Raw genomic sequence first — 22,241 nt, forward strand, 5'->3', positions numbered from 1 at the left:
AAGCAAAAATTTTGTCCAATACATCAAATATCTCCCTCCAAAAATTGTCTAAAAGGGGATACTTCCAAAATACATGTCTATGGTTTGCAGACTCATCCCTAAAGTGTTGTTTTGATAACGTATTGTGTGTGTGACCCCCAAGCTGAGGGGATTTAAAAATGAGCGCTGGTCGTGTACAGTAAACAAACATATCAATACGACCAGAAAGATGCCGAACTGGGGAGACGCCGAGATCCACGAGCACTCTGTCAATGTTAACATTTGTAGAACGGTGAAATGCTCTGGAGAGGTTAGCAACACCGCTATGCTCTGGGTATTTCCAATGCGGAAGTGATACGTCACACTACACTGCACTGCATCGCCGCCTCTTTAACCCTTTCATGCATGAACTATGAGAACCTTAGTCAATATTTTTTTCCTGAGTGTTTTTATTCCTCTTTAGGCATGAAAAAGCAATACGATTGAATTTTTTTAATGAACCTTTTTTTTTTTCATAGAGTTTCAAAAATGTCCACTCAGCTAGATACCACGTGTTTAATTTTTGAAGCAAAGAAACCTGTATTTAAAACACAATATCAGAAAGTGTTATACTGTGTGAAAACTATGAAATAAAATCACCTTTAACTCTTTCAATGCCATGGGCCGATTAAATCGGCTTTATGAATACAACCTTTAAAGTGCCACGGGCCAATCAGATCAGCTTTGGAGAACACGCCATATTTGTGTACAAACAAACCATCCACCCCCATTTCTTTCTCACATTTTGATGACGTTCTTTCTGTGTCCCCCTTTTGAGACCAATCAGACGGGAATTTGAGGTCACGCGACCGAATAAATTATGCAAATTACGATCAATAATGAATCGGCTGCGTTTTGAATCTAATTAGCAATCGGTCGGATGTTACCGAGCAGTTTTTGACCACTGAAGAGCTCGCGTTTCGTTTTCTGCTTGGGAAATTTTATGAATGAATTTATGAATGAAATCATATGCAAATTAGATGGCCATTTTGTAGTAATATCGTAAATACAGCGATCTGTCAAAACAGTCCCATCTGCTAGAAAATGAGTTCTGATGACGATTCAGACTTCGATTCCCAGTCTTCAGATTATGATAGCAATGATTCCAGTTCCAACAGCAGGTAAATATGTCTTGATATGGAATTTCAATGAAAATATGTTGCATTTGATAGGTAAACAGATAGAAATAGATGGCACTTTTAAGGCTTATTAGCCCCTTAACTGTCTGCCACCGAAAGAGTTAATGCAGCTAATCTTATGTTTTTATTATATTTGCAATTTTTAGTAGCAACTGATTTACACTCAAACATGTTACTGCGGATCAGCCTTATCAAGAACAGCAAAGTTACTTGGGTTGGTATGGGGTCACTATTGGTTCTGGGGGTGGGGGGGGGGGCATTGTGTGTCACAAAATCTTGTATCATAAAATCTGAATTTCTTTCTTTTTTGTATATTGTGCTTTTGGAGATGCACAATGAAAATAAATAAATAAAAAAATTGATCCAAAAAAAAAACAGCAAAATTACAATAATGGTATGAACTGCAGTGTATGGCATGGTGCGTAAACGTCCTCTGTATTGGCTGATCTGCAACTAAAACAACAAAACTCATGAATATACAAGAGAACAGCTGTAGAATAGCTGTCCACTGTAGTGACCACTATGCATGAAAGGGTTAATTCCGTAACACAAGTCCGCTGTGTAAAAGTCCAGCCTGTCTCACCTCTGTTACTCCTTCGGCTTGGCTGTGGAAATCGATCAATGGTGGAAAAAAGGTGGGATCGCATCTCACCTTTTTTCTGGGATCTCTGTGCAAAAGTGGCAACTGTTTCACCAGAATCAGAACCTCTTTATCGTCATTGTACAAGTACAACAAAATGGAGGTAGAGCTCTCCAGTTTAGTGCAAGAAATTACAAGGCACTTATACTAGGAGTTACGATCCCCCTTGACCCTTTAACCCAGGGGTGTCAAACTCATTTTCTTCCGGGGCCCACCTTCAGCCTAATTTAATCTGAAGTGGGCCGGACCAGTCAAATAATAGCATGACAGCCAATAAATAATGACAGCTCCAATTTGTTTTAGTGCAAAAAAAATGACATTCAATTATGCCAGTATTTACATTTACAAACTATCCAAACAAAAGGATGTGAATAACCTGAAAAAAATGCAATTTGTTAAGAAATATAAGTACAATTTTATCATTATTATGCCTCGACTTATCATTTATACATATGCATTACAGATCTGATCTACAAAGGCATAAAACTTTTAGTTACAGGCAGAATATTGTTAAAATTGCTCTTAATTCTCTTTAGACATTTCAGGTTGTTCATATTTATTCAGGTTATTCACATTTTATTGTTAAAGGATAGTTTGTTAATGTAAACATGTTCATAATTTAATGTTTTTTGCACTAAATCAAAGGGGAAAAATGGTGTTGTCATTATTTATAGGTTATTATGATATTATTTTTGAGTTTGATGTCCTAAGTTGCACTTTGCAAATTCATCTCGTGGGCCGGATTGGAACCTTTGGCGGGCCGGATTTGGCCCCCGGGCCGCATGTTTGACACCTGTGCTTTAACCGCACTGTTCGGTATCGTTCCTGGAAGGCCGCAGTTACCCGCAGGAGGACTCAAGGTGGTCGCCTTCAGTACTCTTTTGGCACGCCGCCTTATTCTTACAAGGTGGAAGGAACCTGCCTCACCCTCTGTTGGACGCTGGGTCAGAGAGGTGATCTCCTACCTTAAACTCGAAAAAATCCAATATACATTACGTGGATCTGAACAGAAGTTTCATAAAGTGTGGAAATCTTTTTTAATCTTCTTTGACAATCCTATGACACATGTATAATGTCCTTAACAAGTTAAGATGTATTTGTATGTAACACCTTGATATGTGACTTTATTTATATTTACAGTGCCATATTGTATATGCATATAGATTGGTGACAGCAAGGGGTTTGGGAGGGTTAAGTGGGTTTTGTTTGATTTTTTTTTTTTTTTTATGTTTGAATACCTGTGTGTATTCTGTATTTAAAATTTAATAAATATGTCTAAACAGAGAAATTACAAGGCACAACAAATAAAAGTACAAAGGCACACTTTTTTACATTAGAGAAAATAAAAAATGTATATAAGTATTGCAATTAGGAATGTTTGTTAAAAAAAAAAAAAAAAAAAAAATAGAATTAAGTAGTGCAAATGACATTGGAAATTGTGCAAATGACATGAGAAAATAAATATTGTAAGATAAATAGTGTGAAAAGATAAAATAATATGGAAGACTGTAAACATTTGACAGATATTGCACATGTTATAGGGTATGGTGAGGTTATTGCAGTGAACATCAGTGTTCTTGCGGGTGTCCCATTGATGTTTTGTTTGGTTCAACCCATGGAGTTTGACAAATGACAGTGGATGGAGAAGCTTGTTTTTCATTCATTCATTTATTTTCTGAACCCGTTTTATCCTCACTTGGGTCACGGGGGTCGCTTGGAGCCTATCCCAGCTACTTACGGGCGAAGGCGGGGTACACCCTGGACATTTCGCCAGTTCATCGCAGGGCTGAACATATAGAGACAAACAATCACTCTCACATTCACACCTATGGGCAATTTAGATTAACCAATTAACCTATCAGTGCATGTCTTTGGATACCCGGAGAGAACCCACGCAGACACGGAGAGAACATGCAAACTCCACAAAGAAAGGTCCCACCCCCATCGACTGGTGTCGGAATCGAACCCAGGACCTTCTTGCTGTGAGGCACGAGTGCTATCCACTGCACCACCGTGTCGCCTTGTTTTTATGTTCAGTTAATGATATTTTTGCCGAAAGAGTCACTTTTTCTTCAGTTTTCTCTGTTTCTGTTATAATAACCCTCAACTTCAATTTAAGTGTCTATGAACATCTACATGATCAGTAAATTAAATATATGAAAACACATGGTTTTCATTGAAAAAACACAAAATACAGAGGATAGTATTATAATAAATGGTGGTAAATCATTTAAGAAAGGTGAAATCCAGAGAAAAGTTTATTTGGGAACTGCCACAAAAGTAACACCGGGTTTTTATGGGTTAAAGATGGATTTGAAGCGCGAAGAATGTGGTGCGACATGATTCACGACTGTGGCAACTCAACACGTTTGGATTCGATGCAACAACTGTAATTTCACTAAATGTCAAGTGAATTTAAAGCATAAAATTTGCATAAAAGAAAATGCAAATGACAAGCATTTCCATAAACTGGTTGGAGTCGTGTTCTCACAAGTTGGATGTATAGTCTATGTAACATATGGCTTTAATAGAGTAAACTGGTGTGTTTTGTTGCCGTTTTTCTCCTAGAATGGCTGAAATGTTTTTTTTTTTCCCAAAATGAGACTCTTACATTATTTGGCCTCCTTGTCTTTTAACACTACCTGCTGCTTTTCAGATGTTGGTTAAGAGCATCATCTACATACTATATGGGAAGTCTCTGCTAACAGCTGTTTGGCCACATGAGTTAAAGGGGTCATATTCATCTAAACCAGGGGTGTCAAACTCATTTTAGTTCAGGGGCCACATTCAGCTAAATTTGATCTGCAGTGAGCTGGACCAGTAAAATAATAACATAATAATATAGAAATAATGTCAACTTCAAACTTTCCTTCATGTTTACAAAAGAAAAAAGTAAATTTACATTATGAAAAGGTTTACATCTACAAACTATCCTTTCAGACAATTTGAATAACATGAACAAACTGAAAAAATAAGTGTAATTTTAACAATATTCTGCCTCAGTCTGTCATTTACACATGTACATTATAAATTACAGATCACAGTGGACCTACAAACACACAAAACATTTAGTAACAAGCAGAATATTGTTAAAATTGTACTTACTTTTCTTAAAATGTCTCAGGTTATTCATATTTGTTCAGGTTATTCACATTTTTTGTGAAATTATACTTTGTTTTAGTGTAAATACATGAAAATATTTACATTTACTAAGAGAAAAATTTGGAGTTGTCATTATTTATATGTTATTATGATAGTATTTTACCGATTTGACCCACTTGACATTGAATTGGTCTGAATCTGAACTAAAAGGATTGTTAATATCTTCAGTGTAATTTTTGCATTTCACAAAAAACATCCCAAGGGCTGGACTGGACCCTTTGGCGGGCCGGATTTGGCCCCCGAGCCGGATGTTTGACACCTGTGATCTAAACCCACTTTTATTAATCTTTGGTTCATTTATTTGTGTATTTAGACCTTAATAGTTCATAAAGTTTGAATTTGAACCCTCCAGGTGCTGCAAAGCTATCTTTATATTCATTTTGGCAAAAATCAAGTGGATTTCTACAAGCTGTTTCAGTTTCTGCTTAATTTGTTACGTTTATAACTAGTTGCATCACGACATTTGCACATATAAGGTTAAGACTTCCGACAAACATTTCTCTGAGTACGACATAATTGTTTGTCAGCAGCAGCAGTTGTAGTAAAAACTGAAAATTTTCAAGCCGAATACCTAAAATGTTGAGTTGTTGGTAGTATGAATGAACACAAGTGGCTGAACGGAACAGAGCAACAACCTGGAGGGGGTGGCACGTGAAGTGGCTCATTTGTATTTAAAGGGCCAGCGCTCAAAACGACCTTTCTGGTGTCATTACTCAGAAATAGAGTTGAAGATGGAACTGTGGAGTTGAATTAATGAAGAATTCAAACCCAAGAAACCCAGAAAAATACATTAAACAAGTCATCATGTACAGTACTAAATACAAAATAAATACTGAGAATTAATACTGAAATATAAAATACAATAAATGCATTCATATAATAATACTGACACTTCTGACCTTATTTTATTTCAGTATTTAAAAAAAAAACTCTGAGCTCCTCCCCAAGCTTCGGCAACAGTTTAAGAACATCTCTATTTTTTATTATCCAAGACGAGTTTATTTAAGTAATTAAGTTATAATTTTTTGTTGATGAAAAGCTAATTTATTCCTTAATGACCAATTAATTTATTTTTCTTATCAAGAGGGTACTTTTCAGTTTATTTATGGATATATGAATACATTATTACTATATAGGACAATATAGAATATTATATGTATTTATGTTATGTATGTATATGTGTTTTTGTTTGAGGGTTTTTGTTTTTGTTCTTTTTAGTTTATATTAATATCTGGTAGGAGAAGTTGTAAATGGGTATTATCCTATTAGTGTATATAGGTAAAAGGATGTGTGATATCGTTATACTATTGTTGTTGTTGTTATTATATTCATACAAAATATTAATTGCTATATAATGATCAGAAGGAATAGAAATTGGGGGATAGGAGTACATAAGTTTTTACTTATTATTATTATTTTATCTATCTATCTATCTATCTATCTATCTATCTATCTATCTATCTATCTGTCTATCTATTTTGTTGTTTGTTTGCTTATCAATCATTTATGTACCAGTACTTATGTTTTGTTGGTTGATTTTTGTTTTGATTTTATTGTCTACATGTTCGAAATAAAGATTTCATTCATTTATTCATTCATTCATTCATTCATTCATATTTTTTACACAAAATTCACTAATAAAGAGTTGTTATTTTTAATGTATTAAAGTCAAATATATGTTGTTTGTTTATAAAGATTTGAAAATAAAAACAGACTCCTTTGGCACAGGAACAAATTTTGCCTAATTTTTTAATCAAAAATGCTGAAGCGGGAGTTGGGGATACTTGGCTAAAAAATATTTTACAGCGGGTACCCCACTGTAAAAAGTTTGAGAAGCACTTCACTAAAGAAAGCATGGAAGTAAAGTGAGAAAAAAAACAAACCTGTATATAGAGGTATGATATTGTGGTGCTGTCTTATTCCCAGAGTTCCCAGTTCACTGTACAGATGGCAGGTGATGAGATGCAGCATTATAATTATATTATTAGAATTATAGATTAGAATTATATCACATAGATCCCAGATGTATCAGAATGTGTTGGAGGTGAGCTATTTTTTTTTTTTTTACATTTTATTTACCACATTACACACAACCCTCATTTACAGGCAGCTTTTTTTGCGGATTTACTGTATGTTTCAGGGAGCTGGTTTCAGTTACTACTATAAACAGTTTCCATAGGGCTTTAATTACCTTAAAAATGACAGCTCTTTCAACATTTTGGTGAGAAAATTATCTGGACTGACCTGTGTCTGGTCTCAATCCACTCCAGTCTCAGGCCTTGGTCTCACTTTGGCTGAAACTGTTTGGTTCTTCTAAAGCAAATCAATAAATCATACATAACGAGAAGGTGCGAGTTTGCTTCACATGTTTTTCTAGTGCCGCAGCATATATTTATTTCTCTTTTTGACTTCTAAGCAACACTAAAAGAAAATAAAACGAGTCCTTCTTTCCATTTCAGTCTCCAGTTAGACTTCTAGAACACACAGAAAGATTTAATGCTTTGTGAGACAGAACTGAAGGTGAGCGACATTCTTAAGAGACTGTTTAGAGGAAGAAACAAACTACTGATGAATACAACATTATTGGCAAGTAAATAATAAAGGTATAAGGCATCCACAATGGGAATCTGTGAATCTTAATATCCCTACTGTGCATGCACGTATTCAATTTTCTACCCTCAGTCCATTTGATGATTATTTTCTTCATTAACTATTGAAATTGTGTCAAAAATAGCGCAAATGTCTTAAAACACTCACTTTTGCCCAAATTAGTTAATCATAACAAAACCAATGATAAATGTTGGAATGACCCCTCGGCCCCTTTTGATGATGAGGCTTACGCTGTCGGAAGCTGACAGCAAGGGTATATCCCCGAATTCTCTGCAATCCTCTGCTATATGTAAATCTATCCACGATAACTGTTAGATAATCTGGATGGATGGATGGATGGATGGATGGATGGATGGATGGATGGATGGATGGATGGATGGATGGATGGATGGATGGATGGATGGATGGATGGATGGATGGATGGATGGATGGATGGATGGATAGATAGATAGATAGATAGATAGATAGATAGATAGATAGATAGATAGATAGATAGATAGATAGATAGATAGATAGAGAGAGAGAGAGAGAGAGACAGACAGACAGACAGACAGATAGATAGACTTTATTACAGACTCATGGTCCACATTAAAAAGCAAACAGATAAATACAAACACAACAAAAAACATATGAACTCAATTTAGGCTAAATCGTCCTGATAGTGGCAGAATAATCAATCAATTAATCAGTCAAACTTTATTTCTATAGCACTTTTCATACACGTTACATGTAGCACAAAGTGCTTCACAACAAAACCCCCCACTGTCCCGCGGTTGCAAATGAAAATACAAGCAACAAAGTAAAGTTTACAGTAAGGGTTTAATTAAAAGCCAGACTAAAAAGGTAAGTTTTAAGTTTACTTTTAAAAATATGAACACTCGCAGCGGACCTCAGGTCCTCAGGTCGGCTGTTCCATAGTTTGGGGCAATAAAAGCTGAATGACCACCATGAGTCTTAGTGTGGACTCTAGGAACAGTTAAAAGATTACTACCTGAGGACCTGAGGGTCTGAGAGGGCTCATATGTTAAAAGCAAATCAGATAAATAAATAGGGCTAAAACCATTAAGAGTTTTAAAAACAACAAAAGCACTTTAAAATCGATCCTGAAGCTCACAGGCAGCCAGTGCAGAGACCTGAGCACTGGTATAATAATGGTCAACGAACCAATTTTTCCCCACAAAACTCCCCCTAGTGAATGAAAATGGCACCATATGAACTCTGGATGCTAGCCAGAAAATGGATATTCGTAAGATGATCAATATGAACCAAATTTTAGCTCAATCAGCCTATTATTGCTTGATTAATGTCCAAAAAACTGATTTTCAGCTACGGCGACACCATGTGGATGACTTATGCCGCATTTCCACTACATGGAACTGGCTCGACTCGACTCCATACCAGGTCCTATTCCTGGAGACCATTTCCATTACAGGATACGACCGACTTTACAGTACCTGGACGTCATAGTGATGTGGCGTGTTACTTCTGAGTTGTCTGCTCAGAGACTTGCTGATAAATTTGTTCGTTGCGTGTTGTCTTGTCAAGCTCATGCTGAATTTTTATGTCGGCCACCAAAGACTAAATCTCCTCCGACCATGGTGTAGTTTTGCGGGCTGTCATCATGTGGATTAACCTGCCGCTATATTTACTGTCAACTACCGCATCTGTTCTTTGTAAAACGGCGGGTCACAGAGACGACTCTCTGACCAATCAGTGGTCTGCAGTGTTTACACGTCATGTTTTAGGATCTGTTCCCCAGTCTTAGAACCTCGGCGGAAGTGATACCAAAAAACTAGTACTGGGTACCAGATTCCAGGTGCTTTTTTGTAATGGAAACGTAAAAAGGCCGAGTCGAGTCGAGTTGAGTCGAGTCGAGCCAGCACCACGTGATGGAAACGCAGCATTGGAACATTTATAGAGAAGCTGAAATCGATAGGGTTCTTCCACTAGTGGTCCCCCATGTTGGTTATCAAGGGAGAAGAAATCCAACCTAATCTGTCCTAGTTATCGTGTTCTCACGAAGAATATCCAGCAGATCTGCCAGCGTTCGGGGTAAAAGTATTATATCCCCGAAACTTGGCTTCATTGCACCTATACCCCTGTTGGTCCCTGCTCCTCCATCAGTATCACTATAACTTCATCTGTGCTTCTTCTGTCTGACCCCATGACTGTGCACTGACCCCAAAAGACCTAAAAAATTATTGGTCAACATTGGCATCCAAAGTTGACACATTAACCCCAATTTGACTTTGAAAATGAAGGTCAACACCCAAAGAAGTCGTCCAAAAGCTTCCAAAGTTGCATCTAAATACCAAATATGACAGAGATTAAATGATTTGGTGGAGGTAATTGCATTGACACTGTTGCCAAATTTGATCCATCACTACCTACCTCTGTTCATGGACAATATAAAAGGAAATGGAATGTACAAATGTCTTCATGTGCAATTTGTGTAAATAATTAACTTCAGATATTTATCACAAGTCACTGTATTATTGTATTTAGGTTTTTTTTTTACTGCTTATATCTTTTTTTTTTTTTAATCTTGATTGTAATCTTTTATGCTTGAGAGTTACACTGAGTCCTCTGCACAAGAATTCCTATGTACCTGAGCAAGTGTACAAATGGCAAATAAACCTTATCTTATCTCATCAGCCTCAATTTGACTTTAGCCCCTTATCCACCAACATTCCCAGGAACTTTTATTACAGGGATTTATTTACCTGGGTAAAAGAATTCCTGGTAATCTGTGTGGTTTGCATTTCCACCACACCTCAATCAGGGTCGGTCATTTTCAGTCGCCAACTCTAAGTCCTGCTGAATTTCTTTTGAGCGTTTTCAGCAAATATGTTCAACAAGTTCCAGGCTCTTTTGAGTGTATTTGCTGAAGATGCTCTTCAGTGTATTCAGATGAACAGACAGATGATTGTAATGGACTTGTAGGAGCAAGAAGAATACTCTCAAAAACTCAAAAGATCATATTCGACCAATTGACCTTGTTCTATGGCCACTTCTTGTAGCTTCTCTTCTTTGGCTCCATTTTCCAAATGATGAAGACACAAACAAAGAGAAGCTTGTACAAATTAAATAGACGAGTTTGCAGCAACATATTTGCTTAACCTCCTAAGATCCAGGAAATGTCACCAAAGTACAAGCTTTTTTGTTTTGTATTAAATAAGTGCCTATGTTGGAAACATCATGATGCAACAGTTTTTTCAGATGCAGTTTTTAAAATTTTTATTATGGAATGTTCTTTGTGGTGGACAGTTTTCTTTTCTTTTGTTTTTGTATAAAGTTGTGAAACTCTTGTCCACAAATGTGGACAGAAAACCCATAGCTGGGTCTGAGGAGGTTACACATTATGGGCTGGGTTGCAATAAAGGAAGGGTAAATGAGAGAAACTCATGGGGCCCGTAGAGCAGTGGAGGGGGTCCAGTGGATACGGGTTAGAAGTTGTAAAAATTTCGTCTAAGATCCACTGTATAATAGAGGCATAGAAGCCCGGAGTCAGACATTGAAAAAAACGTTAGGTTTCACTTTCACTTTTGCTTAACGCCAGCATTAGCTTCGTTAGTTATGGACCACGCCCCCACGTATATAACTGCTGCCCTTAGGCCTACCTACATACCCCCCTCCCCGCTCTGACAAATCGACAACATACTGAATATGAAGGGCCCACAACGATTACACTGGTCTACAATTTTTTCAAAATGATTTGCTTCAGAGACTAAATGTGCTAAATGTTACGTATTTTAATACAATTATTTGGAAAATAAATGACAAAAGTGCCGGTTTGCTGATGTTTTCAAGGTATATGATTAAGTGTTATTACACATTTTTATTGGTTTATGCACATTTATATAATAGTTTTATAAATCTTCCACTAAATAGAACCTGTAAAGTGAATGTATTCTAATGTGCAGACAGTGTTTTGAAGTAGATCTTGTAGCTCTGAGACAAATATTCCTTTTGAGTCAAACCCATTCTCTCGTTAATTCTTGAATTTCACATTTTGACCCAAGGCTGTATCTTGGACAGTTCAGCCGACCAGCATTTTTGACTTGATTTTTCTTTATCAGTGACTCTCATGTGGTAAAATTTCATTACTTTTATTCTGGAAGCATTTTCCTTGTAGACCAGTGTTACCTTTCATGGGGCCCACAATTCTTAGCAGCGCCCCAGATTATGGGTGAACATAAGTGTGGAAAAATACAAGTATGTTCCACCAATCAGCGATCTTCAGAATCCCGCCCCACCCCTCAGGAATTCCAGGGAATCTGAAAAGTGCAAACTGCCTACCGGGAACGTTTTTTTGGGGAAAGTAAAGAGTTTAAGGGAAAGTTTTTTCAACCAGGTAATTTAAGTGGAAACGTGCAGAGGTTTTTCTAAATCCAACTTCCTGAAAAAGTTCCCTACGGTGGAACAGGGGCTAATGAAAATAAGAGTCGAGGTCGATATCAAAAAGACTCATCCAAAAGTTCTACCGAAATACCGAAGATGAAGGACATCGGACGATTTGGTGAAGAGTAACACTGGTCTACAATTTTTTTAGAAATGATTGGCTTCAGACATTAAATGTGCTAAATGTTACGTATTTTAATAAGATTAATTGGAAAATAAATGACAAAAGTGCCGGTTTGCTGATGTTTTCAAGGTATATGATTAAGTGTTATTACACATTTTTATTGGTTTATGTACATTTATATAATAGTTTTATAAATCTTCCACTAAATAGAACCTGTAAAGTGAATGTATTCTAATGTGCAGACAGTGTTTTGAAGTAGATCTTGTAGCTCTGAGACAAATATTCCTTTTGAGTCAAACCCATTCTCTCGTTAATTCTTGAATTTCACATTTTGACCCAAGGCTGTATCTTGGAAAGTTCAGCCAACCAGCATTTTTGACTTGATTTTTCTTTATGAGTGACTCTCATGTGGTAAAATTTCATTACTTTTATTCTGGAAGCATTTTCCTTGTAGACCAGTGTTACCTTTCATGGGGCCCACAATTCTTAGCAGCGCCCCAGATTATGGGTGAACATAAGTGTGGAAAAATACAAGTATGTTCCACCAATCAGCGATCTTCAGAATCCAGCCCCGCCCCTCAGGAATTCCAGGGAATCTGAAAAGTGCAAACTGCCTACCGGGAACGTTTTTTCAGGGAAAGTAAGGGGTTAAGGGAAAGTTTTTTCAACCAGTTAATTTCAGTGGAAATGTGCAGAGGTTTTTCTAAATCCAACTTCCTGGAAAAGTTCCTACGGTGGAACAGGGGCTAATGAAAATAAGAGTCGAGGTCGATATCAAAAAGACTCATCCAAAAGTTCCTACCGAAATACCAAAGATGAAGGACATCGGACGATTTGGTGAAGAGTAATCACACCAGTACTGATGGACAGTCAATACAAAAACCACAAAACAACTTTTTGGCATTATCACCTGAAAAATCCTGTTAACAATTAACAGAAGAATCATTCTGTTATTCGATCAAATATCACTCGAAAGCTGAAATTCTATTCAATTATTTGGAGCCACTGATCCAGTCAACTCTACTCAGATGATCATAGTTTAAGGCAGTTCAGTTCTACAGCTATAAGGAAGTCACATCTTTTATCAGGGAGATAAATAGTGGATATGAATGAGTAAAACCTGAAACCCACCAGGAATGAGTGTTTGTGTTTGTTTGGCCAATGTGGGAATAAGACAGATGTTGTGTTGTGACAAAAGACGAACCAGATTTGAGTTTTTTTGCTTCAGCACCTCAAATGAGAGCAGACTGGCTTTAACTACTATACTTGGTCTGAGCTACCTTTTTTTTTTTTTAATTTTACTTTAAATACACTCAATAGTGAAACATTTCCATTCCTATTTTCTAGTCTTGTCCTTACATGTCTAACTTTGCCTTAGATAGATCAAGTTTACAGTGCCATAAATCTAAGAAAAGAAGCAAATCGAATCAAGTACTGTTTTATGGTTAATTTCCTTGTGATTGATTAAAGGATTAATCATTTTGCGTTTCATTAGATGCTTGTCGTTGTTGGCTCTGAGGATTATTCCATGATTTATTTGGCTTCGCTAACATTACCCAAATTAAAAGGAACATGCTCTCAGAGATGTTTTAATACATGTATAGTATGTATTCCCTTGTCAAACTCAGGCCTCATTTGTATTCTGCTGAACTGCACTGAATGCCATAAATATTCATCAATTTTTATACTACATTTGATGGTTTTAGTTTGGAATTACTGTTTAAATTCCATTCACAAAGAGCATTTCTTATAAACGTGTTAATCAGCAGCTCAAGAGACTGAAGACGGAAAACATAAAAAAAAAAAAAAAAGAAAAAGAAAAAAAGAGCAGTAGTGATGGTTACATTAAAACGGCCTCCGATGATAAAGAGGCAAAGTCAAAAACAGCAGACGCGGTTGGAAGCGGACCCACAATGCACCGCTCTGCAGTGGCTTTGCGTTCACGTCTCCGGGTTAATGACTCAACAGCAAACACATTCTGCTGGGTCGACACAGGGTTACATATATTTATAGACGCCGCTTCTGTCAGTCAATTCCCTAAAATCATACCTGTGTGTTCTCATCTGTTCTGGAGCTTGTACCCGCTGGTTTTGTGGCATCTTGAAAATTGCAAATCCCACACCCTGTGGTTTTCATGAATTACTGTAAAATGTAAGTCGAACCACATGGTTTGGAAGAAAAGGCTCTAATTATTGTATCGATGATTGGACACGGGGAGCGGGGGATAAAGAAGTAAAAGTACTAGTACCACACTGTGAAGGCAATCCACTACAACTGCAATTAAAAGCTTAGTATGTATCGGTAAAATGTACTTAAAGTATGCAAAGTCGAAGCGGTCATTGTACAGAAGAAAAGTTTCATTCATTTTAGCGCTACATTAATATACAGGGTGGGGAAGCAAAATTTACAATATTCTGAAGCAGGGATTAAAAGACAGTGTATGACCACTTAGTTTATTGAAAGTCATGAGAATTTATTTGCCAGAAGAAAATTGACATAATAGAAAATGTTTTTATTCTATGTGTCCTCCTTCTTTCTCAATAACTGCCTTCACACGCTTCCTGAAACTTGTGCAAGTGTTCCTCAAATATTCGGGTGACAACTTCTCCCATTCTTCTTTAATAGTATCTTCCAGACTTTCTCGTAATAGTTTTGCTCATAGTCATTCTCTTCTTTCCATTATAAACAGTCTTTATGGACACTCCAACTATTCTTGAAATCTCCTTTGGTGTGACGAGTGCATTCAGCAAATCACACACTCTTTGACGTTTGCTTTCCTGATTACTCATATGGGCAAAAGTTTGTGAAAAGGTATGGATAATAGTGTTAGGTATGATTATGACATCAATATATGTTTGGTTTCAAAACAATTGACGTAGTGCCTGCTGAGAAAAAACAACTAAATGTTCATTGTAAATTTTGCTTCCCCACCCTGTACACTGTAATGAATGATTCTGTGCTCATGTAGATTTGAATTAATATATTAAGTAAAATATATTCAATATAATTGTGTCTTTGATTTTGTGGCAATTATTTAATTCAATTTCAAATAAAAATGTCTGAAATAAAATCTAATCATCGTAGTTAAATAAAACATAAGCATTTTGGTTTTTTAATGCCAAACACAGAGAATATTGAGTGAATTACAATCAGTGTAATCAGGCAATTTTTAATTGAAAAGCACTTCCTGCCAAAGTGCAGGGTTGTGGTGTTTGTGTGAATTGGGGGTTAATATGTGTATGGTAATGTTTATTGCCCTTTTTGTGTTTGTTTTGTATTTTTGTTGCGTTGCACCATGAGTGAAAGCCATAGGCTGAACAATGTCTTAAACAGTTCATCTATGATTGTCATTTTACGAAATTTAAACAGTGAATCTAAATTATTTCACAGCTTTCAGATTTACTCAATAAATATAAGTGTAAACATATTTCTTTGAGTAAATTGAGTAGAGCATAATTACATTTCTTACATTGCTGTTATTCCAACGAAAAAAGAATATTTAGATCTAATTCATTGCATTGATTGAATTCAAATTAATGCACTGATCAATGTAGACGATTACACTGGTCAACAACAAATTTATTGTTTAAGTTTTTTGAGCTGATTTAGGATAATTTTGGTGTGCTGAATCCAAAAATCACATGAATTTTGCTCAATCAGGTCAACTTTCTGAACTATGCTACATATTGGCTTTTTAACATTTTTGCTTACATTTATGGGCATTTTCACATCATATGATACAAAATTATTTCATATTTCTTGCAATAAACGAGTTCTGAAGATTTTACTTTTGCCAATTTATGATTAATGTTTTTTTTTAATATTACAGGTGAATGAAATGGCTTCGACTAGAAGATCTTGCAAAAATAAGCCTGACGTATTCTGCTACATCTGCTGTGAATACACCATTGTACCTAACAGGAATCAAGTCACAAGTTTCATAAAGTGTGCTTACCAATCTTATTTTGGTATTAATTATTATATTTTGTGAGAAGATCAAATTTTTCAAAATCAAATTAGCAAAAAAACCCTGACCTGATTGAGAAAAACACATCATTTTTGGATTTAGCGGTGCAAAATGGTCCTAATTCAGTTGAAAAAACCTAGACAACTTGCAAAAAACATTTTTTTGTAACCCAGTGTTAGTGTTCAAATATGTAACACTGAAACGTAGAACTAAAGAAATTTTTATAAGTACTAATTACACATTAAGAAGTTTATCTTTTTCGTATCAACTCAATATTTTTGTTTAGGTTTTAATTAATTCCATTTTGTTTAGCATTCAAATCTACTCATATTAGGTGGATAACTACTAAGGGCTTCATTTAATTAACATTTACTCAATACCAAACAGAGTGAAATTTAATAAACAATATTGATTGTAATGTGTTGCCTTATTTTTATTGAGTAGATAGGGTTTTGTTTTTTTGTTTTTTTACAGTGTACATGCAGGATTTTACTGCAGTGCATGTTTAAGGTTCGAGCTCAATTCTGGGCAATAAACAGTGCAATAAATACTCAGATGTGAAAAATTAATCAATATATAATATTTAATAGTTTGATTTATAGCTGTGCCTTTTTGGCACACTTGGTGACAGATGCTAGTATTTTTGAACATTTGACCTAGCGCCAAAAATAATAATGTAAATTAACCAATGTTGCTGTTAATCACTGACATATGCCAGGATGAAAAAATCAAATATGTGATCCACTTTTTATGTAGTATATGGAAAAAATAATAATTTTTTGTGTTTTTTGCATCCAAAAAATGGTTTGTTTACATTACAAACATGGCATTTAAAGGGTTAAAAAATGTGACAATTATTGAGTATTTGGTATTTTTATTAACGACTCAAGTTGATGAAATAGAAAAAAGTGTAAAAGAATTTTTTTTTTAAAAACTGTATGAAAAATTTTTGACATTATTCCACAGTGTGCCAAAAAGGCACACTTGGAACTAAGTGAGGGCCTTGCTGGACGGGATACTGGAGGGTTAACTTAACTTGCTTTTACCAAAGACACCACTGTAAATTACAATAACTTATGTAACTCTGTACCTGTGAGGATTTTAAAGGATCCACAGGCCTTGATAAACTATTGTAACCCATTGTTTTCATTTCAGTTCTGTTTAGGTTAAGAATTTCGTCCTTCCCATGATGAACCTTGTTGTTGTTTCTTTGTCTGTCACTTATTGTTAGAATTAGTTCAAAAACGAGCTATCAAAAAGTAACTTAAAACATATTGGTTACCCTATGGTTTCTTCTACTCTCACTCATGATGAAAAATCAGACTTTAAACTTAATAATTACAGACAACTGACATGAACATTTTAATCATGATAATATTTCAATCCAGTGGGAATGGAAGTGTATTTACAGCAAACAGTGTGAGAACTGTATTTCCAATGAGTCTATTTTTTTTTTTTTTTTTTTTAAATCGACTGATAGTGGATTTTTAAAATTTTGATATTGTAACAATAGTATTTATTTATTATACATTTTTGAATGATGCATGTCTGAAATTACACATTTTTTATTTTGTTTAAATAAAATTAATAAATATTTGTGTTTGTTTGTTTGTTTAACTGTCTTCTATAAACAAATGTGAATAAATGTGCATCAGACTCAAAGTGATTAATCAATAAGTGTGGAGTTTTACACTGGAATGCAAAAGTTGGTTCTTTTCCCCTAAAAGTCAGTATTTCCAGTCGACAACTATTGGTACAAACTTCTACTGATATCAATAGTTTTTAGAGCATCATATCAACACCAAGTAAACAGTAGATGAGTAGTATCAAAGTGTTTTCTATCTAAACCAAGTGGGTTTTTTAGTGAGTTTATTTAGCTAAGGAAAAGAAGAGAACCAGCAGAGGAACAGTTCATCCTTCAGCTGATCACAAACATTCACACATTTGAAGAAATGCGGTTTTCAATGAACAAAAAAGGGGATGGAAAACTGGAAAAGGATCTAAAGTTGACAAACAAATGTAGTGGAGGAAAGAGAAGTAGCAGAAATAGAGGTAAAAAGTTGTATAAAATGGGAAAAATGGATGTAATGAATTGAAATATAAGTACTTCAAGTCTGTAGTCAACATGAGTAAAAGTACCAGTATGCGGTATTTGCAGTATTATTCACACGAACACATCATGTTGTAAAACATTCTGAACCTTTTCTATTATAGTAGACCATTAACCCTTTCATGCATAGTGGTCACTACAGCGTTCATCTAATCTGCAACTGTTTTCTTGTATATTCATGGATTTTATTGTTTTAGGTCCATATCAACCAACACAGTGGACGTTTATGCATCATCACATACACTGACATTCAGACCATTACTGTAACGCTCCTGTTCTTGATGAACCTGATCTGCAGTGACATATTTGAGTGTAAATCAATTGCTAATTGTTATTAGACTGTAATTAACAGGGGTTTTTTGTGCATATTATCTGAGTAATAACTAGTATTACAGATTGTTAAAATGTGAGAAAACGTCAGATTAGCTAAATTAACCCTCCAGTATCCCGTCCAGCAAGGCCCTTACTGAGCACCAAGTGTGCCTTTTTGGCACACTTGTGGAATAATGTCAAAAAAATTTTCATATCGTTTGTTTTGAATTCTTTTACACTTTTTTTCTATTTCATCAACTTGAGCCGTAAATAAAAATACCAAATACTCAATAATTGTCACATTTTGTAACCCTTTAAATGCTGTGTTCGTAATGAAAACAAACCATTTTTTTGGATGCAAAAAAAAATAAATATATATATATATATATATATATATATATATATATATATATATATATAAATTATTATTATTATTTTTTTTTTATATACTACATAAAAAGTGGATCACATATTATTTGATTTTTTTCATCCTGGCATATGTCAATGATTAACTCCAACACTGGTTAATTTGCATTATTATTTTTGGCACTAGGTCAAATGTTCAGAAATACTAGCATCTGTCACCAAGTGTGCGTAAAATGCACACCTATAAATCAAACTATTAAATATTATATATTGATTTATTTTTCTGCACTAATTTGATTTTATTTTTGTAAATCCAGGTCAGCCCTAATCATACATATCAAATAGAAGAAACAGTGCGTTTTAGGCACACTTGGGAGACAGATGCTAGACTTGTAATTTTCTTTTGTTTACAATGTGCAAATTTTAGTTGATGGTCAGAATTTTAAAGATCATGCAAAAATGAACAACTTTTGAATTCTAACCTTATTTAAATTGTGAAAAATAATATGAAGTTTTTTAAAACGAAGTGCAAAGTGTGCCTAAAAGGCGCACCCAGATACCGGAGGGTTAAAAATGTTTTTACTTCATAGTTTTCACACAGTATGTCAGTAAATGCATGTTTCCTTGCTTCAAAAATCAAACGCATGAATGTCCAGCTGAGTGGACATTTATGTAACTCCAACAAAAATAGGTTCATTAAAATAAAAAAAAAATTCAATCACATAATTTTTTTATGCATAAAGAGGAATAAAAACACTCAGGAAAAAAAATCTTGATTAAGGTTGTCATAATTCATGCATGAAAGGGTTAAACTAAAACATAAGTGTACAATTCAGCAAGAAAACATAACATGCACTTTTAAAACCCCTCGGCCAAATATAGCATATGATTCTGTTGAAAGTTACTGCCCTATAATTACCCCGCCCCCAGAAAGGGGAGGCAAGAGGTACAGTTTTTGGTTCAGTTTATTTGTTTGTTTGTTCGTTTGTTAACACTCTAGCAGCAAAATTACTGCTTGAATTCAAACCAAATTGGGTTTATAGATTGCCAGTGACCCACAATAGATGTGATTACATTTTGGGAAAAGTAGATCAAAGTTTACATTTTTTTATGAATTTTATAAATATTTTTTTCTTCTCCCATTTACTGATAATGGACAAAATTTAAAACATCTATAAAAACATCAATTTTGTTTCAATTTACTTCAAACTTGGAACATATATAGAGGCAGTTGATACGCTGACATCAGCTGGATCGATGCCAAAATAAGCTACAATATGTGTAAGGGGCGGGGTTTGTTGTGCCTTTAGAGTAGATTGTCTTTGTGTCAAACTTATTACAAACATATTTATATTTGAAAGTACTCATATATTATAACTGCACAAGGTCATTTAACCTTAAAAAATAGGTCAAGGTCACTTATTTTCAATATTCTTCTGCTCCATGCCAAGAAGCAGCAACATTATAAATTTGGTGCAGATATCGAAATGCATTCGATTATGTCGCTGAATGGACATACAGACGGACAAACAAACGGACAGACAGATGGAGAGACAGACGGAAAGACAGACAGAGAGAGAGATGGACAGACGGATGGACAGATGAAGAAGAAGAGAGATGGACAGACGGACGGAGAGACAGATATGGACAGACAGACAGACGGAGAGAAAGAGAGATGGACAGACAGACGGATGGACAGATGGGGAGAAAGAGAGATGGACAGATGGGGAGAAAGATGGATGGATGGACAGATGGAGAGAAAGAGAGATGGACAGATAGATGGATGGACAGATGAGGAGACAGACAGATGGACGGACAGACGGAGAGAAAGAGAGATGGACAGACAGACAGATGGACAGACAGACGGAGAGACAGACAGACGGAGAGAAAGAGATGGACAGACAGACGGACAGAGATGGAAAGACAGACAGAGACAGAGAGATGGACAGATAGATGGATGGACAGATGAGGAGACAGATGGATGGACGGACAGACGGAGAGAAAGACAGATGGACAGACAGACAGACGGAGAGACAGACAGATAGGGAGACAAACAGACGAAAGGATGGACAGACAGACGGAGAGACAGATGGACAGAGAGATGGACAGACAGACAGACGGATGGACGGAGAAACAGACAGACATCTGGACAGACAGAGAGATGGACAGACAGACGGACAGAGATGGAAAGACAGACAGAGACAGAGAGATGGACAGATAGATGGATGGACAGATGAGGAGACAGATGGATGGACGGACAGACGGAGAGAAAGAGAGATGGACAGACAGATGGACAGAGAGACAGACGGAGAGAAAGAGAGATGGACAGACAGATAGGGAGACAGATGGACAGAGAGATGGACAGACAGATAGGGAGACAGATGGACAGAGAGATGGACAGACAGATAGGGAGACAGATGGACAGAGAGATGGACAGACAGACAGACGGATGGACGGAGAAACAGACAGACATCTGGACAGACAGAGAGATGGGCAGACAGATAGACAGACGGACGGGCAGATGGAGAGACGGGGGACGGAGAGACAGACAGACATAACATTTACCATACCCCTCCAGCCATTTCTGGTCGAGTGGTAAAAACCCAAACACAGGGCTGACTTTTGCTGCTCTTCCTCATCAGATTCATTAGTTCCTCATATTAAAGCGTTCCGTGGACACACAGCAGCAGAATAAGACATTCTGGACAAAAACTGCCCTTTATTTGCAGCTTCTGTATTCGACAGAATTAAGTGGTCCTTCTTACTGTACCTGCACTTTCTGTGTGAAAAGATCTTGCCTTTTTATTGACATCGCTGATCCATCTTTCTAATCTGTATTCAAACCGTGTCTGCGCTGAGAAAAAAAAAAAAAAAAAAGTCCACATTCATGGACTCAGATTTCTGCAGCATCTCAAGTGTACAGAGCAGTTTTTCTAAATGTGCTCACGTACTTTCTCACAGAGCGGAACCGTCATCAGCAGCTCCTGGTTTTTACTATTTTGACATTTTATCTTATCTTAACAACACACATTAGCCGGTATTAACAGTTACTTCGTTTAAGAATTTGGAAGCTGCAGAAAAGCAAAAAAAAAAAAAAAAAAAAAAAAAAAAAGGGGAAGGTGCTCTGACTATCACAGCAGTAAAATCTGGGCTGGTCTGTGCAGATGAGATAAGTCCCTGTGGTTTCAGATAACGTACATATGCGCTACTCACCCGTTCTCCGGATCGGGGTCTCTTCTTGGGCCTGCTGGGTACTGTGTCCTCTTTAGGATTGGTGTCTATGGCCCAGTAGGAACCCTGGAGAGTGACCCAGTAAAAGAAACCATGAGCCCTGGTGTTGCATGGAACCTGCTCTGATTTTGGTTCAGTTTACTCATTTACCACTCGTACTT

At 36.0% G+C, this 22,241-nt stretch overlaps 1 protein-coding gene across 1 annotated transcript in view; it reads right to left on the bottom strand.

The window, feature by feature from the left end:
• LOC115422987 (forkhead box protein J3-like) overlaps positions 1-22,241 on the bottom strand; it is a 331,117-nt gene that overhangs the window by 160,628 nt on the left and 148,248 nt on the right. The window contains exon 5 of the mRNA XM_030139653.1: positions 22,063-22,146. Within this exon, the coding sequence (XP_029995513.1) occupies positions 22,063-22,146 (84 nt within the window). The remainder of the gene's footprint in view (positions 1-22,062; positions 22,147-22,241) is intronic.

This window comes from Sphaeramia orbicularis, chromosome 7, assembly GCF_902148855.1.
Source record: "Sphaeramia orbicularis chromosome 7, fSphaOr1.1, whole genome shotgun sequence".
Lineage (NCBI taxonomy): Eukaryota > Metazoa > Chordata > Actinopteri > Kurtiformes > Apogonidae > Sphaeramia > Sphaeramia orbicularis.